The 19,243-nt window shown below is 35.9% G+C and overlaps 2 protein-coding genes across 4 annotated transcripts; both read right to left on the bottom strand.

The window, feature by feature from the left end:
• Window positions 1-12,838: 12,838 nt before the first annotated feature.
• Window positions 12,839-16,913, bottom strand: LOC142549098 (frataxin, mitochondrial-like). 3 transcript variants are annotated; one of them, XR_012821060.1, is made up of 7 exons: window positions 16,591-16,913; window positions 16,185-16,257; window positions 14,845-14,892; window positions 14,663-14,757; window positions 13,540-14,020; window positions 13,292-13,446; window positions 12,839-13,161 (listed from the first exon to the last, which is right to left on the bottom strand). XR_012821060.1 is itself a non-coding variant. In XM_075657862.1 (5 exons), the coding sequence occupies exons 1-5, from the start codon at window positions 16,842-16,844 to the stop codon at window positions 13,032-13,034; spliced, it is 600 nt and encodes a 199-aa protein (XP_075513977.1). In that variant the 5' UTR covers window positions 16,845-16,913; the 3' UTR covers window positions 12,839-13,031. The 3 variants fall into 3 exon arrangements, 1 of the variants encoding a protein (XP_075513977.1); XR_012821059.1 differs by lacking the exon at window positions 13,540-14,020; XM_075657862.1 differs by lacking the exons at window positions 13,292-13,446; window positions 13,540-14,020.
• Window positions 16,914-18,054: 1,141 nt separating this feature from the next.
• Window positions 18,055-18,864, bottom strand: LOC142550002 (secreted RxLR effector protein 161-like). Its single transcript, XM_075659245.1, has 2 exons — window positions 18,376-18,864; window positions 18,055-18,267 (listed from the first exon to the last, which is right to left on the bottom strand). The coding sequence occupies exons 1-2, from the start codon at window positions 18,862-18,864 to the stop codon at window positions 18,055-18,057; spliced, it is 702 nt and encodes a 233-aa protein (XP_075515360.1).
• Window positions 18,865-19,243: the final 379 nt, after the last annotated feature.

Genomic DNA, 19,243 nt, shown 5'->3' with positions numbered 1-19,243 from the left:
CAAGACACTGCCATATTATTATCATCATTACTATAATAAAACATTTGATGGGATTTTTTGGCTTTTTATTTAGTTATAAATACTGATAGGATAAATGTTTATATATTTTTTGTTTTTTGTTTTTTGTTTTTTAAAAAATATTGATCAAGAATCTTGAAATGGAGTGTGTGAGAAGAATTTGATCTACCCTAAAGAAAAGGGGACAAAAAAGTGGGTATGGTCTTGTGGTAGATTTTGTATGTGGTATAAATATATAAATATTCCCAACAAACCCCAATATATTTTTATGCTATTGCGAGGAAGACTAGGTCTATTGTGAGACGGTCTCACGAATCTTTATCTCTGAGACGGGTCAACCCTACCGATATTCACAATAAAAATTAATACTCTTAGTATAAAAAGTAATATTTTTTTTACAGATGACTCAAATAAGAGACATGTCTCACAAAATATGATATGTGATCGTCTCACACAAGTTTTTGCATGCGAGTAATGGTAATTGGTCTATATTTATCCATATAAAAGTAATATTATTTCAAATTTCGAAATAGAAAATACAATTTTATTTATTTATTACAATCGGCAATAAGAGATTTTGTTGTCTAAAGGGTTTGGACCATGATTATGTCACTTGAAACAAGAGGTCGAGATAATTCTGTTTTATTTTTATATTATATAATATTGGTATATTTTCATAACATCTTCTGTATCTCCTTTCTACAATTATTGTTCATAACTACTTTTTTTTTGTTAAAAATATTATTTTTCATTGTTAATATGGATCGGAGTCAATTCATATAATAAATATAGATTCGTGCCTCTCAAAAAATATATCGTGTTTTATCAAAATATAACATAATGTGCTGTTAAAATAGAAGTGGTGATGCTTTCAATTGCCACATTTAACCCATCGACTGGCCTGAAAAGTAGAGTGGGCGGGAGCCTTGAACCCTAAAATTTGTTACGCCCTTTTTAATAGGTGGGGTTAAAATTTAAAACAAAAATTTAAGAAGTTGACCGAATAATATTTAATTTTATTCAATTAGTTTTTAACCTTATAAATATTTCCGATGAATATATTTCCAAATCAAACATGACACGATGAGAAATGAGTAGGTCTCTTATTAGACGGTTTCACGACTCTTTATCTGTGAGACATGTCAACTCTATCGATATTTAAAATAAAAAATAATACTCTTAGCATAAAAAATAATATTTTTCATAGATGACCTATATAAGAGATCCATCTCACAAAATATGACATGCGAGACCGTCTGACACAAGTTTTTGTCAATGAGAAATTAATGTATTAAGTTTTTTACCAAACGGAATCACTATTAATGAAACCGCAATAACCACATTATTTCCATATTTCAAGAAAATGTAATTCAATATGTTGAAATTCAAGTTTAAATCCCGCCATAATCTCTTTTCTAATTTCATCAAGTAGTAGCAATTTATTACTACGTTAACTTACATTACGCCACTTTAATTATCGTATTGTAATTATCATTTCACAATCACATCTCTCCAATCAACCACGGTCTATTGCTAAAAAAAATAAAAAATAAATAAATAAAGCCTGACCTAAGTTAATCATGTTCACATGATCGATTTTGAATTTTACAACAAAAAAATACATTTTAAAAAAAATATACACTATTTTTTTACCATCAAATCTTGTAATTTATTGAGAAGCTAATATGTCTTTTGTTACAAGGTAAATCAAACATAACGTAAATCCTCAGTTTCCCACACAAAATGAGATGAAGATGAAATAGTAAAAGCAGCAATCGGATGTGCAACTACATTTGCAGATTGTCGAACATGACCAAGGATAATGTTACTTTGAGAATCTAGGATAAGCATGATATATGTAGCTATGGATCCTACGTAACTGAGATTCTCTTCTGGCCTTGTGGCTGCTTGCACTGCTATTAGAAAATCTGATGCAACTTGATGAATTAGTAAGTTTCTCATTTGATAAACTTTCAATAGCAAGAAGTGGAGCACATGTAATAGATTGGGGTTTAGCAATAGTCTTCCCAAATGCTAAAACTGGTTGTCCCTCATGGCTTCTGACCACTCTTCCAATTTTGTAGCTATTGGAGTCCTCGTTATAAGTGGCATCAACATCCAATTTGAGTTTGTCTTCTGGCGGAGCAATCCGTACCCCAGGTGAAGTACGCTAGTTTGTTTCCTTGGCAGAAGATAGAGTTAGTCAAGCATGTTGGAAGTCATACAATAGAATTTTACTCCAATCAAAATTAATTCCTCCATATCGTTCTTTTTTCTTATGGAACAGGCAAAATCGTTCATACCAGGTTGCCCAAGTTCTCATCGCAAACATATCAAATTCTGTTTGAATAAGCTTCTCATTCATCCACAGAAAAATATCATACATATCCAATCGCCTAACCTGTTTCAACAACGGCCAGAAGCAAGTTCCTTTCCAGCATGTTTTAATCGTGGGGTACACAAATAATGTGTGGCTAGTCGAATTACTCACTGACTGACACAACGAGCATGCACCAGATACTGAGATATGATGAGTCAATAAATTTTGTTATATAGGTATTATATCATGCACTACTTTCCAATAAAATATTCGGACTTTTGGAGGGATTGAAAGAGCTCAAAAGTATTGCCACCAACTCTTCAAATGAGAGCTGAACTAGATAATGGTGAGTCATAAATACCCGTAGCTACTTTGTACCCATCTCAAACTGTGTATTATCCTTTCGGATCAAATATCCATAATCATTAGTCCTCATGGTGTGTCTAGCAGATAGGCATGTCTAGGATCTCTTCAACCAGGTGACGTGAGAAATGCTGACGTACCAATGATTTCTTCCATCGCCCATTTTCAATAAGGTCCTTAATCGTCGTATAGTTGTCACGAGTCCCTGATGAAAAGACGCATCCCCTAGAGCTCGGTATCCATATGTCCCCCCTTCATGGCAATCTTTGCTCCATCTCCCACATGCCAACAAAGCCCAATTTCCAGTAAGGGTCTGCTCCACAATAGGGACCGCTAAAGGTAAGAAGGATTATTACCCAGACCAGCCTCCATGATATCTTGGTGCCAAAAGTAATGTGCTTTGAGAACTAGAGCTACCAAAGAGCCCAGATCCACTATGATACAACATACCTGCTTTGCCAACAGCGCCTTGTTGAAAGTTTCCAAGTGGTGGAAACCCAGACCACCCATGCATTTTGGCTGACATAGAGATTTCCAAGGTTTCCAATGCAACCTTTTTTTCTTGAATCAACACCCCACCAGAATTTTGAGCATCCACGCTCTATCTTCTCATAGATCGATTTTAGAATACAGAAGCAAGATATAGCATAAGTAGGGATTGATTGCAACACCGATTTTTTCAAAGTCTCTTTTTCACATATTGAAAAGTTTTTGTTGCCCCATCCTTGTATTCTCTGCACGACCCGTTCCACCAAATATCTAAACTGCATCTTCTTCCTTCGAGTGGAAAACACCGGAAAGCCTAGATAAATCTCATGACCTTGCACCATAGAAATGGCCAACCGTGATTTAATGTTCTCTGCTAATTGTACATCTGTGTTCAAGCTGAAAGACAGTGAAAAAATCTCGAAGTTAATAAGCTGCTCGGAGGCCCTCTCATAAGATACAAGACACTTTCTGATAGCCTCATAGTCTGCCATTGTCGCTCTGAACAAAAGTAGGCTATCATATGCAAAGAAGGGCTGAGTAATAACAAGATATGATGATGCAATACGAACTCTAGTTGATAAACATCACTCTTCAAGAGAAAGAAGAACAAAAGATAATCAATGTGAACATAATACAAATAAGTAAGGAGAAAGAGGATCTCCCTGTTTTAAGCCTCTGCTTGGAATGACATTTCCAACGATATCACCATTTAAAGAGGAATAGTATCTGACAGTACGCACACACCTCATAATCTTTTCCATCCAGATTGGTGAAAAGACCAGTCTTATTATCATGCCTTCAAGGAAACTCACTCCACTTTATCGTAGGCTTTGCTTATAACAAGTTTTAATGTACCATATCCTTTCTGGCCTTGCTTTCTGTTTCTAATCCAATGTAAAGATTCGAAACGCATAATAATATTATCATAAATCAGTAAACCTGTGATGAAGGCACTTTGAAACTCGTTCACTGTCTTTTTTAGGATAGGTCTCAACCTATCTGTCAAACTCCGAGTGAATATTTTATAGCAGCCATTGCAAATGATGATAGGTTGAAAATCCTTCAAAGTCATAGGAGTCTGAATTTCCGGCACCAATGTAATTATTGTTGCATTCCAGTCATCAATAGCCACCCATCATTTAGTATTTTTAATATATCCTCTGATAATTCCTTCCCAATCACATTCCAAAATTTTTGAAAGAAGAAAACTGCAGAAAGCACTGGAGCTTTATCTGGGTGCATGTCAAACACGACCTTCCGCACTTCAATAGCCGAGAATGAGGCACAAATAACTGAGTTTACTTGCTCATCAATTGTTTCAGGTACATAATTTAGGATCCTATTCTTTTCATCCTCTGTAGGAGTATTTGATCTAAACAGATTTGTGAAGTAATGCTCAACAATCTCAACCATGCCACTTGTTTTTGTATACCAATCCCCATTGGCTGAGACTAGCCCTTTGATATGGTTTCTGGTTCTTCTAGCCATCGCACAAGCATGGAAATATTTAGAATTCCTATCCACTGCGTAATCCAGTTAACCCTGCTACATTGTTTCTAGTACAGTTCATCCTTAGTTGACAATTCCTCAACTTCACGTTCAAGAACCTCTATTCGTGAGACGACTTCTACTTAAAATATACTTAAAATACTGCTTAATTTTTTTTAAAGCTGATACCTGAAAATTAAATTTAAACGCATGTATGCAATACTGCTGGAAGTATACATTATTAAAATAACAATACTCAACTAACAGGAAAAATACAAAAATTTAAATAATAGATAAATCGTCAAACCTAAACTTACGTTTAAAATAATGCAATAAAAAACACGTAAAAATCTTCACAACCATCAACATAATAAAATGACCAATGACGTAATAAAATGAATGAGTAAAATGTTCATGTCCACTAATATCCCATAAACATGATGTGCGGAAAGATACGGTCCTCGGGTTCTCGTGCGCACATCCAACTCTGCCTACTTAGTCCTCGGCACCTCCAGCTAGACTTGTCAAATTGGGTCAGGCCCGTTGGGTCGGCCCGCCTCGCTATAAAAATTGAGTGGGTTGGGTTGATAAAATAGCAGCCCGTTTGGAGCCGGGCCAAACGAGCTGAGCCCGTTTGGGTTGTGGGCCAAGACGGGACGAGCCTAAACGGGGCGGGCCAAATTAGGATAGAATTTTATATTTAGTAAAAAATGAGATTCTCCATTCCTTTGATGTCCTCTTCATGTTCCTAATTGCCTTTAGTTAATTGTATTAATACTAAACTTATAAAATATACAGAACTTTAACAAAAGAAATTGACCAACAGCCACTTGCTAATGTAAGGAATCATACCTGAATCAAAACTTATATCCATCATATTACACGTTTTTTTTAAACTAAAAAAATAATATATTAGCATCATCAACTAAAATAACAGAATTTTATATTAATATCATGTTATAATATTATCTGTAAATAAATTTAATACACAGACCTGAAAAAAAACTCAAACAACCCGACAGGGAAAAATTAATATTAATTTATAATATCATTTTACTGTGATATTGTTTAATATTAATATCATTTTACTGTGATGATGTTTAGCATTTTTTTCTTAAAAAAATAAGCGGGTCGGCCCGCCTAACCCGGGGCCCAAGGTGGGTTGGGCTGGGTTGGCCATTTAGAGGCCCGGCCCGCCCCGCCTAATGGCGGGTTGCGGCGGGTGGCGGGCTGGCCCGCCCCGTCAGCACGTTTTGACATGTCTACCTCCAGCCTCCTGATCAAAATGATCACCTGCATCATTCACACCTAGCGAGTCTAAAGACACAACACACCTGTAACGTTATAACAAATATATATATATATTTTTTATAACATGCAACAATGAAAAGTACCGTAATAAAAATACTATTCATGATCTTAAAAAAAAAGTCGTATGCATAATCATAACCAGTCAAAGTATAATCATTTTCATAACATATAACATCATATCAACATATACATGCTCGTTTTCTTAATTTGAATTCCGTTCATCAGCTTTGACTTTCGTATCATCGTATTAGACGATGGATCCATCTACGTATAACCGCGGTAACCGGCGGCGGGGATATCAGCGATAGTATTACCCATCCACTGAGCTTTGACCTTACATATCATCGTATTAAGTTGTCATCGTATTAGTCACAACCAACTCTCATCCTTCAAAACATGTCATCATATTCATTACTTATAAAAATTATGCCTATACGTAAATTTTCTTTAAAATCATGCATGAAACATATTTTTCATAATTATGTAAAAATCATGTTCATGATAATATAAACGTTTAAAAACATGTAAAATCATGTTTAGGGCACTTTCAGGACTAAAAACTCGACCCAGGTGCAAAATAACCATTTTGCCCCTGAAAATCCTAAATGATCATTTTACCCCTGGACCTCAAAATTTCGACCCGAAGCTTATCAAACTCCTTAAAACACCCCAAAAAATATTTATAAACATTTATTAGATGTAAAATCGAGCTCGTTTCACAAATTACACGATTCATTTTAAAACTTGGACCGGGGTCCTGGTTTTAATCCGAATCAACTCGAAACCTAATCAAATTTTTCCCAACTCGAACCATGACTCAAACCTACACAACTAGCCTCTAAACCACTCGTTCCAGCCCATTTATGACCCACGAAACACGCCCCAAAGGTTGCTGAAATTTTTCTGCACCTACTAGCCGTAACCCTAATCGCAACTATGGACCAAACCATCGGCCCTACACCTAACCAGCTTGGGCCAGCCTCGAACCAGCCCTTCCTATCCCAACTTAGGACCCTCCTATACCGACCAATCCAAGCTCACAGCCCCATGCATGCACGTCCTTCGTTTCACCAAGAACCAACCGATCTAGCCCCCAAACTTACCCTAGTTCGCACCCTAGCTTCGCTCCATGCGTTGTCACGCTATCAGCCGACTATGGATCACTCAGAGGCCTTGTCCTGGGCCATTCACGTTCCAAACCAGCCTCTAGAACGAGCCATATTCGGCTGCACCATTTCCATTACCCGATCTAACCGCCATGTGTTTCCTAGTGCCCAAACGATCGGCTTCTCTCCCTTATACCTGAACTGAAGTCCTCACAAGCTTATCCATCATAGAGCTCGACATGTTGGTCCCTAAAAAACGTAGAGTAGCAGCCCCTTTACACAATAGTTCAAGAAAAGCGTGAATACGAACAAAAACATGTGTAATCTTGAACAACCAAATGCAAAAATGTTTTGACATGCAACATCTATAAAACCTTCATACATGGCACACATAACAACATAAATACAACATGAATGATGAGTAAAAGAAGATAAACGGTGTGATTTAGCATTTATATGATCAAAAGCTTGAAGATAAGCGCGTGGTACGTGAAACGGAGAAGAATGGGTGAAGCTTTCTTGAAGATTAATGGAGGTCGATGGTTTGCTGCTACAAAAGTGAGAGTAGGCTGATGTTTTCACGTGAATGAGGCTGCTTAAGAATGAGGTGGACGGCCACATGGTGTTAAGTAGGTTTAGGGTTTAGTTTAGGTGGTAATTAAGTTACTAATGGGCCCTAATTAAAAGTTTAAATGGAATAAAAGGGTTTTGAACCCATTGAGCATTAAAACAAACTCATCAAGCCCAATGACACTCCCAAAAAATATTTCGTTTAGGTACGTTTTTGAAAATATTGCTCGAGCCCTCAAAAAGTCTTCGGAATCGTTAAAATTTGTATACCGATAAAAATATATAACCCGACGAGTAAAAATACCTAACCAAGGCCCATTTTCAAAAATCATACTTAAATACACCATATATTAAATAAATAAAAATAATTATTGAATAAAAATATTTTTCCTTAGTTATCCCCGATCTCTGTTCTTCGTTCAAGCGCGAAATGCAACTCAAAACCCTAATGTATGAAACTTTAATAAACCATGAATTAAAACCACATATTCATGTTAAAACCATGCATTTAAAATAAATTACTTAAAACACATAAGAAGTTTGATAATTTGCATGCACGTGGTTCACGTGGATCTTCAAATTTTCGGGACGTTACAATTCGACTTATTGATTTATGCCACTGGCCGTGAGTTCTCATATGAGACAATTGTTTGTGCTTATTCAAGAGTTTCCGAGAGATTTTACCAAACGAGTTCCGGCCCATGCCTTCAAATTTTCATCGCAGCCCTTGAGACAATTTGGTAATGAAGTTGCCCGATTATTTTTATTCCAACCCCTATGCACCACATCAGCGAAATTTGCTTAAGTTGCCCAATGTTGCTCAAATCGAAATATGGTACCAGCCCGTACGGGAAATTGTTGTGGTTCACCAAGCTCAATGATGATGGGTCTGTGATCCGATTGATAGAAATCTAGTGACTACACTCGTAAAGTCACATATAACATTCTCCATTCAAAAGTAGACACATACCGGTATAGTCTCTCGAAGATAAGATTATTTTAAGAATGCTGATTAATCCATGTAAAGAACTCACTGTATCCATGAAGATCTTGTAGCGACCATACATCAAGAGCTTCTCGAAACGCTCTAGTTTGAGAAAGCGGCCGAGGGTTACCTCATAGCTTTTCCCTATCAAAGCAGATCTCATTAAAGTCACCCTCCACAACCCACATCACTTCTCGGAACTCTTGCAAACAACTTAAGCGACGAAAGAGAGTCCAGGAGAGATACCTATTGCACAGCTCGGATTCCTATAGAATCCAGTGAAACACCATTTCTTTTCCCCACTAAAATTGTACTATCAATATGCCTAAAAGAAAAAGAATGAATAGTTACACGAAGCCGTGCCTTCTACATAATCATCAAACCACCAATTCTTCCCTCACAGGTAACCACAAACAATCCAGAAAAACCCAAAACTTCCTTCTACCAACTACACTTGAAGTCCCTCATTTTCGTTTCACAAAGAAAAAAGAGGGTTTGACAAAGAAAAAAGAGGGACATGCTCTTTTCAGCGACAAGTCGCTTTAGTTCACGGGATGCTTATTGGTTCCCAAGCCCCCGAGCATTCCAAGTAATGCAACTCATTGAGATCGGCGAGGTTGCTTAGCGACCACCGTTGTTTTGATTATGTCATTGCGGGTAGAGGACTACTCAAAAGTACGCTTATTTAAAGGGCTGATTCTCACACCCACTTTCTCCTCACCTTTCCCAATTTCGACACTTTCCTGATTTTAAAGATGGGTTCCCTTATCACGAGCTCGTCGTTTCCACTCCTTCTTATGACTATCTAGAGGTAAGGATGTCGGTTCAGGAGTGATTAAGCTATCCATCTCACAGGTTACACGTTGTTCTACCATTGCCACCTTATCAATCGACTCTAACAAAATTTGATCCATTTTTTCCACTATCGGCATAATGACCAAAGAGATATTAGGTTTTACATTATTAGCACGAGAAGTATCAGGACTAATCACTGAAGTTTGGATCCCTTCAAAACTTTGCAGCTCCTCGCGGCCTTGTAGTGTGTTCATTCTCGGGGAAGGTTTTTCGGCTGCCGAAGCAGAGTTACTCCCACTATTTTCAATTTGGTCCATCGATCTTTTACTCAGTGTCTCATCTCCCTGGCTGTGGGTTTGCCCGAGGATAATCTTTGTGCCTTAGCCCCTCCCTTTTGAGATGGCGCTCTGAGCCATCCACCATACGCTAGCTTTCCCACACTTGCAAGTTTTGTGGCACAATCTCATAACGAATTCCTGAAACATCCGCAGTTGTAACAGAAATTCGAGAGTCGTTCATACGTCAATACTACTATGACATTGTCCCCGGCCTCACAGACTGATACAGAAATCAATTTCTTCAGCGGTTTGATTACATCAATACACACCCGAATACGCGCAAAGCGCTCCATAGCAATTCCATGTTCATTAGTATCAATCTCTTCCACCTTCCCTATGAGATTATCCACTTTCTGGAGTAAATTTTGGTGCAAAAAGATCAATGGCAGATTATATAACTATGCCCAAATTGAGATTTTATCGAAGTTCATGTCACGAGGGTGCTGAAATCCATGAGGCTCCTAAAAATATGATCAGATCAAATAAAAAATTCTGTGGTCCACCATAGAGCGCTCTTCGATGATCAGATGTCAAAGTAAAATCAAATATGAATATGTTATCACACAAGGACCTGATCTCAACATGCTTGATGGTCTGGAGTATCCTTGGCATCTGTTGCTTGATAGCCTCCCCATTAACCAACTTTGATGACAAGATTTTGGCTACCAAACAATTTTCTAAACGTTTTTCTCCAACTTTTAAATCTGCAACATCTAGGGTTAGAGTTTCACCTTAAACATGGGAGTTAGAAATCTTCAGCCTTTTCACCAATTTGGCCACGTCGATCCATAGCGTTTGATACTAGCGGATGATCACACCATCCAATTCAGGAAGATCTGAATGAGCGGTGAACCCTAAAGGGGATAGGGAGAACCAACTTAAAAGTTAAATCTCCTAAGAGTGATTTTAGAATATGAATCTGAAATTCATGGATTTCAATTATATATTGTTAATAATAAAATAGTAGATCAGATCTTAAATTCATACTTGACTTATTTACGCATTAGTCAATAAAATAGAATGAATTTAAAAAATGACACAATTATTGGATGAATTTAAAATCTATTATAATTAACATGAAACACTATATAAACATGCAACGAGTGAATTCGAAGTTCATAGTCTTGCTTCTCTAAAATAACAAAAATATATTTGAATATGATGATGCTCGGGAAAAATGCATAGATCTGGTGCTGATTTCCCAAGCTGGTAGTTATTCGCGAATGATGTACGGGATGAGGTTCCCGAGTTTCAAGAGATTCTGTCTACAATGGAGCTCAAGGGTCGAGCTCCTTAATCTGGGTCTTGGCTTCATCTCCTTACACACTCAAACAACAAACCCGTGAATGGTACGTCATAATAGTTTTCTGAAATGAACACTTCGGCATTCGAGTCTTACGAAAAGAAAACTCTCAATATGAAAGTAAACACAAAATGTGATATATATTGAATGAATGAAAATAATACAATAACATGGGTATTTATAGGCAGAAAATAATGATAACCTCGGTCGGATAACTTAGAAGTTGGCTATGACTAGACATCGAACCATGCATGTATTAAATGCTCCATTAAATACCACATTAAATGTTATATTCTGCACTATGGCCTAGGGTATTAGTCCCATCACTAGAATTTAAGATCAGTTTCATCTGTGTGCCTGCTGACATACTCATGATTGCGAATATGTTGACCCCTATAAAGCCGTCCAATCTTTTCACTATTATTCAGATAAATCATATATCCTCAAGACAAAATCGCCTATTTGGGCCTAGTTCCCGCCCTCTTAGTCTCAATCTAGTGTCTTCCCGACCACTACTTTCTTCTGCTTGCACCCGAGCTCACTACTTCTCTGAGCTCGGAACCTAAGTTCAGAATCTTTGCTGTCGTAACATCAATTTCGAGATTATTATAGTTTAGTAATCAACTGTCCGAACTCATTTATCAATTTCCTCATATAGGTTGTTCAACCCACTCTTCCTCGGATATCGTTTTTATTAGTTGCTTTCTTAATCCTTGCTGGGAAACAAATTTTCGCCTACTATAACATCAACTCTTGGAACCCAGTCACCATATGTTCGAGTCCAACCCTTTATTTCGACCTACAGATCATCCGTCCTCCACTTCCTCATACATTATGTTCACGAGTTCATTCCAAAACTTGGCCTAGGTCCTAGTGATGCTCATAATATATCCACGACATCACTAAAATACATTTGAAATTCATCCATCCAAAGTTACCTTCTTATTCATTTTCCCATCCAAATAAAATTAGCACATTTCTTTCTATTTCTCAACCAAAATAAAAAAAATCCGACTCAATCATTTCGCATCGGATTTATCGTTAATTTTTTCCACATGCAATGCGTAAGTATCAAACACTAGTAATTTGTTATGTACACACAATATATTAATATACCTAGAAAACTAAGCTAATGTTTTTGTATCTCTACGAATTATATGGTTGAAATATTACAATGACTATGGTTTAGGTGATGTATACGCCACTCATTGAGAATTGAATGTCTTTAAACTCTTTGCGTCGCTCCATTTTCGAAACTTCATCTCATCTCCTTGTTGAATAAGACGAAACATGTTCAAAATAGGAGTGTAAACGAATCAAATCAGTTCGCGAACTTCTCAACTGAAAAAAAAAAAATTGATTCGTATTCAAACTTATCGAATTCGAGCTCAAATTATTTTGTTCGATACTTCAATAACTTTAATAATTTATTATTATTATTATACAATTATAAATTAAATAAATAAATTGTGAACGTTTCGATTACTTATTTCTGAGCAATAGTTCGAATATTTCACAAATACTTTCGAAGCTTTCGAGCTGAGCTCAAACTTTAATCAGAACAATTTTTTAAAAATTTTCGAACTTTGAATCAATCTCGAATTCGAATAGAACTAAATCGAACCTTAAATTTTTGTCATATTCGGCTTGATTCGATTTGTTTTCCAAATCTTAAACATAATCTTCTTATTTTTATTATAACCATTCATGATGCAAGATCTGTACTGAGAATTCCCCCGCATGCCCGTGCTACCTACACCAGTGAATAAATATTCGAAAAGGCTCGCATGATCATATATTGACAAACTACAAGACATAACTTCCAATGATTTGAAAGTAGCAACTGAAAGAAAAAAGAGAAATGGACATGGGGACTTCACTAGTACTTCAGCTGACACTTTTGTAGCAGAGACGACTCCAGTAAAGAAAATAAGGTTCAAGAAGCTTAAGACATACGAATTGGTTCTCCGCATAGCTGTAGCAACTCTGTTTCCAACACTTTGATTAAGTCTTGTCTAGTTCGCCTATAAATCCATGCTCGAGAATGTTGATCCCAGTCGAATCTAGATGGGCCACTGCAATGAAGAACCAAATATTAAACACGAAACCCCTTGATGCGCATTTCAAAACAGTTTAAATAAATTAAAGGGATTGGTCCTGCCAGCTACATCAATAATATGTGATTTTACTTGGTTATCAACATACATCATTCTAGTTTCTAAATTGTCCCATTAATGGCTAGGCATGACTCAACCGTGCTACTCTGGTTCAAAGCAGAGAGCAGATTCGGCCTTTTTTTCAGCTAAACAATTCATGCAGCTATACTTCACAACCATATTAGCAATTTCAAAACCTGCATCCTGCTGAAAGAAATCTTCCTTGTAATCATAAACAATATGGTATCAAGAAACATAATAGATATACTCCGCCAAGAGTCAACATGGTGTTATTACCTTCAAGCATAGTTTTGTCACGAGTTAAAAATACAGGTTTTATCGAGCTGCATCTCAAGAAGCTTGGTTAATTTTGATTCCTACTCGTAAGGAAGAACATATTCCTTTTGTTTATACAACATCCTTATCTTCCACTTGCCTTTTTTGGTGGTAAGAGTTGTTATGATGTGAACTTGATCGGGTATCATGCGCTAACTTTCAGAAGACATTTCAAGAAGCTTTGTTGTCTTGAGTGTACAAGCTTGATGGTGATTGAAAATGAGGTATCAAGCATATTCAAACGATTAAAGGAGTCCAAGTAAGCATTTCATGTAATTGTTTTGAGCAACATAATCCAAGTGCAAAATGACAGCGGAACCGACGCCTAGGCGCCATAATTGAGTGCATGAATAAGCCCCAAGGCCTAGCCAGCGGTGCCTCAGCATCTGAAGTGCGGACAAGAAGCCCAAGACAGCATCAATGGCACCTCTACGCCGGACACCTAGCGCCTAGGCGCGTCGCGACGCAGAAACAATGCATAAACTAGGGTTTACGAAATTTGCTTTGTTTAGTTTACTTTTTTTTACATATAAACTTGTATTATTAGACATAGAACATAACTTTAATGATATTATTGAATATATTTTGGAGATTTTATCTCTTCAAAAAAAACTTTGGCTTTGCTACACCTTGTGTGTTTCTTAAATCAGATTTATCAAAGTTTAATACTTTGTGACATTTGTCAATTGTTTCTTCACGCGAATTGTCAAAGACGTGTTGTTTGAATGATCTCTCGAGATCGATCGTTACTCATGTTATTTATTACTAAACAATCTAGTTTAGGGGTAAACATCACAAAATTATTTGATTCGAAGATTGAGAAATTTCTACAAGGCTCATCTTTGTTATTGAATTGATGGCGCGATTCCATCTAGAGTTCGTGTTTGTTTTTCATGTGTAAGACGATTCATATCACGTACGCCTAGCCTATCCATGTTTTTGCTGGTTTATGCGCCTATCCATGTTTTTGTTGGTTTATAATAGCATAAACCAGCAAAAACAGAACTAAAACCGAAAACCGACAGACCAAGAAGCCTACAGCTTTAAGTGATCAAACAAATATTGAAATTTGAGGAATACATACCTCACTGGAGATGACATCCAAATCTGTCTGTTTGGGGTTTGCTTGTTTATGATATAAGTCCCCAAACTCCCAAGCTTCAAGGTTAACACCTCATTCTACAAAATGAATTTCAAGTTCTCTCAAAATTAGACATACATATAAAACATGTTGATAACTAAACAATTAAAGATAATCTATCTCACCCCATAGTCAACGTCGTAGCCATTGATTTCTACATAGTCGCCATACTCCTATATCGAGATGATTAATACAAACAAAAGCATACCCAGTCAATTTCATCTTGCAGTGACATGAACACGTACAAATCTACAACTTAAATTAAAGTGGAGATTAATTTAATTTGTATATTTATATTGAATTAATTTATTTTTTGATTTGATAATAACAAAAATATACTAATGTTTCTACCAAGTGTGCAGAACGCAAATCAAGCAACCAAGGCTCTAACAAAAAGTCCAAAAACAAAAAATTTTATGCGCAAGCTGCTGGACACACGGACGAGCCCCTGTTGTGAGATCGATATGTCCCTGAGAACAGAAAAGTTCAAGTCCTGGGCGTTGCCGAGCGCTACATGCGGATTGTCTGAGAAACCAAGCACAATGGACAACATGATTCCTCCGCGTACAGGAAATTCAATTTATGGATGAGTGTCAATCTGGACTTTGAGACCAATGGACAGGTTACAACTCAGACATTTGAAGGAGTTTTTACTGCCAAGAGATTAACACTCAGATGTCTTGAACGTCCAAGTTTGTGTTCTGGATGTTAGTTCAAAATTTAAAATTATAGCTGTTAGAAACCTTAAGTTCCATAGAAGTCCCAAGCTGTTATGAACGAAAAATGACAAAATGATCAGTTTGAATTACGCTGCATTTTCGGGGGCTGAGAACTTCCAAAGCTCGTATTTTATTCAGTTTCTGAGAGTGTGAAGACTTATACGTTTAATGCATTCTTGTAGATAAAAAATAGATTAGATCTAGAATTTATACACACTAGGAAATCCATCTTTTGAGTTCTTTCAATTAGTGTTATAAGGTCTTTCAATACCAACGCAAGGTGGAAATTAGCATAAACCACTGACATATAAAGCTGGTTCTGATACATGTAGCTGTACATGAAACCCTCAAGGCTAAGAAGACACAATTAGCATGTGATGCTAGATTGGAGTCCTCAAGACCGATAAATTATAGCAAATTCCTCCTCGGTGAATTAAGATATAAATGTTTTATCATCAAACCTTATGACAAATCTCTTGTTCTTTATCTATTTCATTTATATTCCTTTTTAGTTATTACTTGTTATCTATTTATTTGTCTGACCTCAATTCTTCCCAGGATACACTCTCAAGTTTTTGCGAAGTCATTTCACCCCCTCTTTGGTTTTAACACATGGCATGAGAAGTTGAGAACCTTTCTAAATATTTTAACTTCAAACATCAATAAAGAGCTACTAGTTCATATGCTGATCCAATTGGGAATAGCATCAAGTAGTTGTGCGTACAAGATAAAATTATAATCACTACCTCGAGCTTTTCAAGAAGGTCATGGATGGTTGAATTAGCCAACTCGTGGTATTCATCTTCCTGCATTACAGAACTGTACATATATTATCAGTAGCCAAATCAATTCACAGATTTTCCAGAAATCTCACACTCACAAGTCATTAAACAATATACAGACAAATCACAGCACCGCCACCAGCAAAAAATTATATACATAAATATAATAATAATAATAATAATAATAATAATAATAATAATAATAAAGATTATTCATTTGGAAGAAGACCAAATCAAATGGGATAGAGTTAAATCAATTAAACATTAAATTTTCAACAATTCCAAACAGATATACTACCTTATACCCATCTTCCACTCCCCACTCTTACATCAATTCCCGAATTAAAGAGTTCAAAAAGAGATGGCTCACAGGTAATCAACTGCAGCGGGGCCTAAAGAATCCTCGATCCCAGAAGAGTAATGACGACAACCGATGCAACTGTATGAGAATTTTGAGAACGATGGAGAAGGGGATTCGAGAAGAGAACCCATTGCATGTTGTTGAGAAGAAATCAACGAATCTTGGGTTGAGATTGAGCATGGAGACGGTGCTGATAAAGGTTTCAGAGCTCGTGACAATGTTCTTCTCAAGGGAATCAGCTTCCAAGTTGAGCGGGTAGCCATAGCAAGTTAGCAACAGGTAGCTTCTCGATTCCGAGATTCTCCAAAAACTGATTTCACAAAGCCACTTTATAAATAGAGTTTTTTCACAAAAACACATCTGAAATATCGATAGTGCCTTTTCACCCATATTTTAGAAAAAAAAAACTGAGCGGTTTACTTTGTTAACGTGGTTTTTCAAACACATTAGTTACTTTGCTCTCGTGTGTATATAATCTTTTTTATCATTATCGATGGACTAAAGTGAAATTTAACAAATTATGAAAGGCCTAAATTGATATTTGAATTGCTGAAATTAAAAAAAATAAAAATAAAAAGTATGTGTTGAAATTTAAAAAAAAAACAAAAAAAAAAGTGTAATATTAGTATCATATAAGGGTAAAATTAGAAAAAATATTGGTATCCTCTCTAGGTAGTTATTATCATGTGCTCATATTTAATAATATAGTATAGTTAGTATAGATATAGTATAGATGTATTAAAAAAACTAATTTTTGAATAATATTATATCAAAAAAATCATGTGAAAAGTTGAAATTTCTCCTAAGAGAGCATGGATTCTTACACGATATTATAGATTAATAAAAAGTCATTTTTGTGTGTTTGACGTAATATGGTTAAAAATTTGGTTTGTTAGCCGCAACAAAATCGCTTGTTCAAAAAGTTATGTTAACAAAGGTAAAGTGCGCAATTTTATAAAAAAAATTAAGATTGAGACATCTATTTAATTTTCGAAGATGAAATATACATTTTCAATATTTATCAAGGTTTTGTGGAAAAATCTCCAAAACTTTAAAGAAATAGAAGTCCATTTTTAAATAATAAATTTTATTTTCCAAAGTACTCAGGTATAATTATTTTCAAAAAATAAATATATAAAACATAACATAACATAAGAATATAAAAAATATATTGAAAATGTGTGCAATACATATAATTGGATTACTGTTGTGAATTTCGAGTACTTTATTTATTATTTGAGATCTCTATTTATAGAGTAGATTTACAGAATTTGAATAGTTAATAATATCAATAATCATCTACAATATCTTTTCTATAATACTCCCCCTTAGATGATTATCGACTCAACAAATTACTTCTAAGATATGTGGGAGTTCAAATGCTGCCTCGTTAAAATCTTGTCAGTAAAACCCAATGAAAAAATCTGAATGAAGGGAAAAAAGTACAATAATAGATAATCCCCCTGATCTCAATCATCTGAGATCCTTCAACTGATGCATCCCTATCTTGTGCACCAATTTCTTGAATGTTGAAGTTGACAATGCCTTTGTAAATAAGTCAGCTACATTGTCGCTTGAGCGAATTTGATGGACGTCAATATCACCATTTTCTTGAAGCTCATGTGTATAGAAAAACTTTGGTGAAATATTCTTTGTTCTATCACCTTTGACGTATCCTCCTTTTAACTGCGCAATGCAAGCAGCATTATATTCGAATATTACTATTGGGCTATCTTTGGCTGTTGGGAACTCACGTCATTCATGAATATTTTGTGTCATAGATCTCAACCACACACACTCTCGACTTGTTTCATGCATTGCAATGATCTCAGAGTGATTTGAAGACGTCACTGTTAAGGATTGCTTCACCGACTTCCATGATATAGCAGCGTCTCCTCGTGTAAACACATAACCTGTCAGGGATTTAGCTTTATGTGGATCAGAAAGATATCTTGCATCTGCATATCCAACTAAAGAAGACTTTGATTTTGTCGAATAAAATAATCTCATATCAGTTGTACCCCGAAAGTAACGAAATATGTGTTTTACACCATTCCAATGTCTTCGGGTTCGACATGAGTTATATCTCGCTAAAAGATTAACAGAAAATGATATATCTGGGAGATTACAATTTGCGAGATATGACAGTGCACCAATGACACTTAGATATGGCACTTCTGGACCAACGATTTTTTCTCCATTTTCAGGTGGTCGAAAAGGATCTTTGTTACCATCAAGTGATCGAACAAACATTGATGATGCTAATGGGTGTGCCTTGTCCATGTAAAAGCGCTTTAATATTTTTTCTGTACATGATGATTGATGAACAAATATTTCCTCTTGCAAATGTTCAATTTACAATCTGAGGCAAAATTTTGTATTTCCTAAATCTTTCATCTCAAACTCTTTTTTCAAATAATTGGCAGTTCTAGTAAGCTCTTCTGGAGTGCCAATAAAATTTAGATCATCAACATATTCTGCCACAATTGCAAAACCCTCGTCTGTTCTTTTTATAAAAGCGCATGGACAAATAGGATTATTTGTGTATCCTTCTTTTAACAAATATTCACTAAGACGATTGTACCACATGCGACCAGATTGCTTTAATCCATATAAGGATTTATGCAGTTTTATTGATAACATAGCCTTGGGCGCTTCACCA

Source organism: Primulina tabacum, chromosome 6 (assembly GCF_025594145.1).
Source record: "Primulina tabacum isolate GXHZ01 chromosome 6, ASM2559414v2, whole genome shotgun sequence".
In the NCBI taxonomy this organism is placed as follows: domain Eukaryota; kingdom Viridiplantae; phylum Streptophyta; class Magnoliopsida; order Lamiales; family Gesneriaceae; genus Primulina; species Primulina tabacum.
The sequence above is the reverse complement of the archived record's forward strand: the minus strand, read 5'-3'. Positions and strand labels throughout refer to the sequence as shown.

What these genes read in the sequence shown, in the direction of transcription:
- LOC142550002 (XM_075659245.1), bottom strand. Translation starts at nt 18,864, where the DNA reads ATGGACAAGGCACACCCATTAGCATCATCAATGTTTGTTCGATCACTT. An exon ending in ATGAAACAAGTCGAGAGTGT is followed by an intron (nt 18,268 to 18,375) that starts GTGTGGTTGAGA and finishes TGCATTGCGCAG; the next exon opens with TTAAAAGGAGGATACGTCAA.
- LOC142549098 (XM_075657862.1), bottom strand. Translation starts at nt 16,844, where the DNA reads ATGGCTACCCGCTCAACTTGGAAGCTGATTCCCTTGAGAAGAACATTG. An exon ending in ACCTTCTTGAAAAGCTCGAG is followed by an intron (nt 14,893 to 16,184) that starts GTAGTGATTATA and finishes ATCTCGATATAG; the next exon opens with GAGTATGGCGACTATGTAGA. An exon ending in GCTACGACGTTGACTATGGG is followed by an intron (nt 14,758 to 14,844) that starts GTGAGATAGATT and finishes TTCATTTTGTAG; the next exon opens with AATGAGGTGTTAACCTTGAA.